Here is a 6,270-nt window from a genome sequence, read left to right as displayed (position 1 = left end):
CCGTGGATCGCTGTCCCGCTCCCCCCTCCCCAGGGATCACTGACCAGCCCCCCTGATCCCCTGGGATCACTGACTCTCCTCCCCAGGGATCACTGACCAGCCCCCTGCTCCTCAGGGATCACTGACCAACTCCCTGCTCCCCAGGGATCACTGACCCTCCTCCAAAGGGATCACTGACCCTCCACCCCAGGGATCACTGACCAACTCCCTCCACCCCAGGGATCACTGACCAGCCCCCTGTTCCCCAGGGATGCCCAATCCCCCCCTGCTCCCCCCCCTTTCTGAGGCCGCAGCCCCTCACCCAGGGGGTCGGTGGGGGTTCCCTTGAAGATGATCCTGTAGGTGGTGAGGAACACGGCCCCCTCTGCGGGGAGCAGGGGGGGCCCCCCGACGCTGCCCCCGGCCGCCTCCTCGCGCCCGTCTGGCATCAGGTACACGCGGAGCCCCTCCATCACACACTCCTCCCCCAGCAGCAGGTTGGGCCGCAGCAGCTTTGGCTGGGGGGACAACGGGGGGCTCAGGCCCGTGGGAAAGGTCTCCCAGCCCCCAGGGCTCCCATCCCAGCCCAGCAGCGCGCTCCCTACCTTCTGGATGGGAGGGAGCCTCTCTCTCTCCCTGTGCACGGCGTCCAGGGTCTCGATGTGCATCTGCACGATGTCTGTGGGATGGGGGTGAGTCCTGCCCTGCCCAAATCCCACCTGCCCCTGCCCAAATCCCATCCTGCCCTGCCTGAATCCCACCCTGCCCAAATCCTGCCCTGCCTTTCCCAAATCCACCCTGCCTTTCCCAAATCCCACCCCGTCCCACCCAAACCCCACCCTGCCATCTCCCGCTGCTCCTGCAGGACCCCCATGCCCATCCCTGTGTCCTCACCCGGGATCATGACGTGCAGCCCCTTGAGGTGCTCGTTGGTGACGCCGCTCTCGGTGCACACCTTGTCCACGAAGCGGTTGATGAACCTCACCACGGAGTTGGCCACGTCCGAGCTCTCGGCGTCCTCGAAGCCGCTCTCGGTGTCGTAGCTCTCGGCCACGCTGCCCGCGATGCTTCCCCAGGGAAACAGGGAAGGGTCAGCCCAGGACAGCCCAGCCCAGCTGCGGCCACGGCCAGGAACAGCCCCGGCCAGGGGCCACTCCCAGCATGGAGCCGAGAGAGCTCCCACTCCTGACAGAACCCCAGCAGAGCTCCCACTCCTGATATGGACACAGCAGAGCCCCCACACTTCATATCCCAGGAGAGCTCCCAGTGCTGATATGGATCCAGGAGAGCTCCCACTCGTGATGAAACCCCAGGAGAGCTCCCAGTGCTGATACGGACCCAGGAGAGCTCCCGCTTGTGACAGAAACCCAGGAAAGCTCTCACTCCTGGAAAACCCAGGAGAGCTCCTGCTCCTCATAGGAACACAGGAGAGTTCCTACTCCTGGTAGGATACCAGGAGAGCTCCCACTCCTGACAGAGACCCAGGAGAGCTCCTGCTCCTGACAGGAGTCCAGGATTGTTCCCACTCCCAGCATGGAGCCAGGAGAGCTCCCGCTCCCAGAAACCCCACCCTGGGCACCACAATCCGCCTCAATCCCGACATAACCCTGGAATCCCGGCATGGTTAGGATTGCAAGGAACCCTTACAGCCCATCTGGTCCAGCCCCGCTCAGAGAGCAGGAACATCCTTCCCTGACAGCAGCCGAACGCCCGGCACACCCCGGGAGCTCTGTCCCAGCTCGGGTCACTGCGGTGCCCCCGGTGTCCCCAGCCCGGGCACCTGTTGGTGACGAAGCTGTTGCTGACGCTCTCCACGTCTCCCAGCCCGGAGCTGCGGAGCAGGCGGTTCTTGCTGGTGTCCAGGGGCAGGAGCAGGTAGCTCATCCTGTTGGCGTAGTGGATGGCCTGGCTGAACACCGTGCTCTCCTCCTTCTGGATCAGCTCCGGCTGCTTCTCCCGGCTCATGGTGGGCCACAGCCGCAGCTGCTCCGACGCGATCTCCAGCGCGGACTTGGCCTCCTGCGGCTCCTCCGCGCTCTCCTGGAGCAGTGGGAAGGGGATGGGGGTTGTCTGCACGGACAGACCCGCAGGGATCTCCCAGAACTGGGGTGCAGCCCCTCATCCTCATCTGAGCAGGCGGCCCAGAGCAGGCAGCTGGAACGGGATTCCCAGAGCAGCTGGGGCTGCCCCTGGATCCCTGGCAGTGGCCAAGGCCAGGCTGGACATTGGGGCTGGAGCAGCCTGGCACAGTGGGAGGTGCCCCTGCCATGGCAGGGCTGGCACTGGAGGGGCTCTGAGCTCCCTTCCCACCCAGCCCTTAGGGAAGAGCTCTCCTGGGCCCCCCCTGACCTGCTCCGTGTGGTTCTCCTCGGCGCTGTCCAGGTACAGGGCCCGGATGTGGTTCTGGACGTCGCAGTAGAACATGGCCTCCCAGAACTGGATGTTGGTCCACACCACGTGCTCCTGCACGCAGCTGTAGGCGAACTGGGTGATGCCAGGGCTCAGTTTCTGTGCAGGGAGGTGGAAAAGGTCCATACAAACACAGCCTTTGTGCCCAGCTCTCTGCTCAGGTACCCCTGCTCCCGGCCCAGCTGCTGGGAAAGCCCCGGGCAGGCAGGAGGGATGTCTGCACCACAGCTCCTCCAGCCTTCCCTCAAAATTCTCTTGCCCAGCGCCCACCCAGAGCCTGCAGGGCCCTGTGACACTGTTTTAGGGGAGGTAGAAGCTCATCCCAGCCCAGCCTGAGCACGGGATCAAGCTGGCATTCCAGAGCTACCCCTTCCCGCAGGTGTTGCAGCCTCCCCGGGAGCCTCAAGCCAGTCTGGGGTGGGGGGAAAGTTCTGTAGAGGTTGAGAAGTCCCATAGGGACACCCCCCTGCAGCCTCTGCCACCTCCAGGCATCCTGAGGGCTCCGGGGTGGGGACACCGTGGTCACTCGTGGTCACTCACCCTGCAGAAGGCGGTGACCAGCGGCAGCAGGGCGGCGGCGATGCCGTGCTCGTCCATGGCCGTGCAGTCCTGCGGGAGGAGCGGGGGTGACGAGGGGACTCGGCCCCCGTTCCCGGGCCATCCCTGCCGTGGTGTCCCACAGGAAGAAGAGCCCCTGGCCCCGCCCTACCTGGAGGCAGCAGTTCATCATGCGGATGACGAAGTCGAACTGCTGGTGGTCCAGCACGGCGCGGTTCTGCTGCACGTGCAGGTGCAGCTCCTGCGTCAGGCAGTGCCGGGCGGCCCGGCCCTTCATGGCACGCAGCACCGCCGGGAACAGCTGTGGGAACGGGGTTTAGGGGCTGGGATGGGGCCCGGGACAGTGGGACAGCGCGGGCGCACGCCGGCTGTTGCGGGATGCGCTTGGACGTGGAGATGAACCAGGGAAAAATTCCAGGTGTGGCTGGCTGGACACAGCCAAGGAGGAGGGGGAGGAGCCCGGGGGCACTGGGAGATGGAGGAATAGTGCTGAGCTGGTGTGGAGCCCCCAGCCAAAATCCCAGGAACACGAGGAGGGGGACACGTCCCGGGTCAGTGGTGGCCATGGCAGTGCTGGGGAATGGGGGACTTGGTGGTCCCAGAGGGATTCCCAATCCAAGTGGCTCCACAGTTCTGCTACTGAGGTGGGAGTGGGGCTCTGCTCCCAGGGAACAGGGACAGGAGGAGAGGGAACGGCCTCAGGCTGGGCCAGGGGAGGGGCAGGGTGGGCATCAGGGACATTTTCCATCCCGGAAAGGATTTTCCAGCCCTGGCACGGGGATGAAGTGCCCATCCCTGCAGGGATTTCAAAGCTGTGTGGATGTGGCACTTTGGGGACAGGGGCAGCAGTGGCCTGGGCAGTGCTGGGGATGGTTGGACTGGATGGGCTCCGAGGCTTTTCCACCCTCAGCGACTCTGTGATTCCACGGCCTTTTGACCCTCAGCCAACCAGCAGGACGTGCACACGGACAGGAACATCCCCTCCAGCCCCAGAGGACAGCGACCCCCCCAGCTCAGCCCGCTCCTCACCTTTTTGGCCTCCAGCATCTTGTTCTCGAAGACGTAGGAGATGCAGTTCCTGACCACCTCCAGGCGCCGGGCGCTGTTGGCCAGGGCGTTCCCGTTGCGCTCCAGGATGGCAGCTGGGAACAGATTCCGGTCAGTGCAGGCAGGGCGGGACCTGCACCCCTGGGGGGACACGGTGTCCCCCTCTCCCCGAGGCCGCGGGGCCTTCGGGGGTGTTGAGGGCCCCTGGGGAGCTGAGGACCCCACGGGGCAGAAGTTACCAGGGATGGAGCTGCTGCTTCTCCATGTTTTGCTCCCGTGGTGTGACCCGGAGCCAGCAGCCCCCAGGACAGGGTCCCCCCGTGCCCCACACACCCAGGGGGGTCCCGAGGGCCCCATGGCCTCCAGCAGCCCCCAGGACAGGGTCCCCCCGTGCCCCACACACCCAGGGGGGTCCCGAGGGCCCCATGGCCTCCAGCAGCCCCCAGGACAGGGTCCCCCCGTGCCCCACACACCCAGGGGGGTCCCGAGGGCCCCATGGCCTCCAGCAGCCCCCAGGACAGGGTCCCCCCGTGCCCCACACACCCAGGGGGGTCCCGAGGGCCCCATGGCCTCCAGCAGCCCCCAGGACAGGGTCCCCCCGTGCCCCACACACCCAGGGGGGTCCCGAGGGCCCCATGGCCTCCAGCAGCCCCCAGGACAGGGTCCCCCCGTGCCCCACACACCCAGGGGGGTCCCGAGGGCCCCATGGCCTCCAGCAGCCCCCAGGACAGGGTCCCCCCGTGCCCCACACACCCAGGGGGGTCCCGAGGGCCCCATGGCCTCCAGCAGCCCCCAGGACAGGGTCCCCCCGTGCCCCACACACCCAGGGGGGTCCCGAGGGCCCCATGGCCTCCAGCAGCCCCCAGGACAGGGTCCCCCCGTGCCCCACACACCCAGGGGGGTCCCGAGGGCCCCATGGCCTCCAGCAGCCCCCAGGACAGGGTCCCCCCGTGCCCCACACACCCAGGGGGGTCCCGAGGGCCCCATGGCCTCCAGCAGCCCCCAGGACAGGGTCCCCCTGTGCCCCACACACCCATCGGGGTCCCGAGGGCACCATGGCCTCCAGCAGCCCCCGAGCAGGGTCCCCTGGTGCCCCATGGCCTCCAGCAGCCCCCAGGACAGGGTCTTCCGTGCCCCACGTACCGATGGGGGGTCCTGAGGGCACCATGCACTTCTTCTCGGCCTTGACGGCCGGCGGGGCCGTCTGCAGCTCCATGACCCGGAGGACACCGGATCCCTCTGGATCCACACCGGGAAAACTCCTGGAAGCTCCATGACCCGGAGGACACCGGATCCCTCTGGATCCACACCTGGAAAACTCCTGGAAGCTCCATGACCCGGAGGACACCGGATCCCTCTGGATCCACGCCTGGAAAACTCCTGGAAGCTCCCGGTTCCTCATCCCGGTGCTGAGGCTCCATCGGGATCTCCAACACCTGGAGATTCCTCCCTTCTCTTCCCATCCTTCCCCAAGAGCCTCATCCCGAGGGAACAGGGACAGGAGGAGAGGGAACGGCCTCGGGCTGGGCTGGGGGAGGGGCAGGGTGGATTTTTGGGAATTTCCCCATGGAAAGGGCGCTCAGGCCTTGGCAGGGGCTGCCCAGGGAGCTTTGGAGTGCCCATCCCTGCAGGTGTCTGAGGAATTCCTGGAGGTGGCACTCAGGGCTCTGGGCTGGGGCCAAGGTGGGGATGGGGCACAGCTGGGACTGGATGGGCTGGGAGGGCTTTTCCAGCCTCAGGGATGATTCTGGGATTCTGGGATTCTATAAAACCAGGGAATCCCACTCCCAGGACCTCTGGGCACAGGAGGATGTGCCTGACCACAGTGACAGTGCAAGGAGGGACAGGATCCATCACCACAAGCTTATGGAGGGGGGACAGAGTGACCAGAGTGACCAGGACTCCAGCCCTGACTCTCCCTGCCCCGTATCCCCCGGCACATTCCCGCTCCTGCCCAGGGGCTCCAGGACTCACGTTCTTGTAGAGTTTCTCCGCCAGCTCCTTGATGTGCCTCAGGATTTTCTGCTTGTTCCCCTCCTCCGCCTTCATGCGCTTCACCTCATAGGCCACGAGCTGAGGAGCACAGGGGTGACAGGAGCAGCTCCAGCGCCTCTCCCAGAGCCGGGGCCCCAGCAGATCCCACTCGGGCCCCAGCAGACCCCACTCGGGCCCCGGCAGATCCCACTCGGGCCCCAGCAGACCCCACTTGGGCCCCGGCAGATCCCACTCGGGCCCCAGCAGATCCCACTCGGCACCCGCGAGACCCCGGCATGCGGG

General features: G+C 66.4%; 1 protein-coding gene across 1 annotated transcript in view; it reads right to left on the bottom strand.

Annotated features, from left to right (window-relative positions):
* The window catches only part of SBF1 (SET binding factor 1), a gene marked incomplete at both ends in the record, with an annotated part of 40,963 nt that overhangs the window by 12,336 nt on the left and 22,357 nt on the right, over nt 1-6,270 (bottom strand). Inside the window, 10 exons of the mRNA XM_017739381.1 lie at nt 302-497; nt 585-658; nt 874-1,046; nt 1,760-2,019; nt 2,329-2,487; nt 2,929-2,997; nt 3,098-3,247; nt 3,976-4,088; nt 5,137-5,314; nt 5,704-6,066. Of these exons, the coding sequence (XP_017594870.1) occupies nt 302-497; nt 585-658; nt 874-1,046; nt 1,760-2,019; nt 2,329-2,487; nt 2,929-2,997; nt 3,098-3,247; nt 3,976-4,088; nt 5,137-5,314; nt 5,704-6,066 (1,735 nt within the window). The remainder of the gene's footprint in view (nt 1-301; nt 498-584; nt 659-873; nt 1,047-1,759; nt 2,020-2,328; nt 2,488-2,928; nt 2,998-3,097; nt 3,248-3,975; nt 4,089-5,136; nt 5,315-5,703; nt 6,067-6,270) is intronic.

Source organism: Corvus brachyrhynchos, unplaced genomic scaffold, assembly GCF_000691975.1.
Source record: "Corvus brachyrhynchos isolate BGI_N302 unplaced genomic scaffold, ASM69197v1 scaffold197, whole genome shotgun sequence".
NCBI lineage: Eukaryota > Metazoa > Chordata > Aves > Passeriformes > Corvidae > Corvus > Corvus brachyrhynchos.
This window is presented reverse-complemented; position numbering and strand designations above follow the sequence as displayed.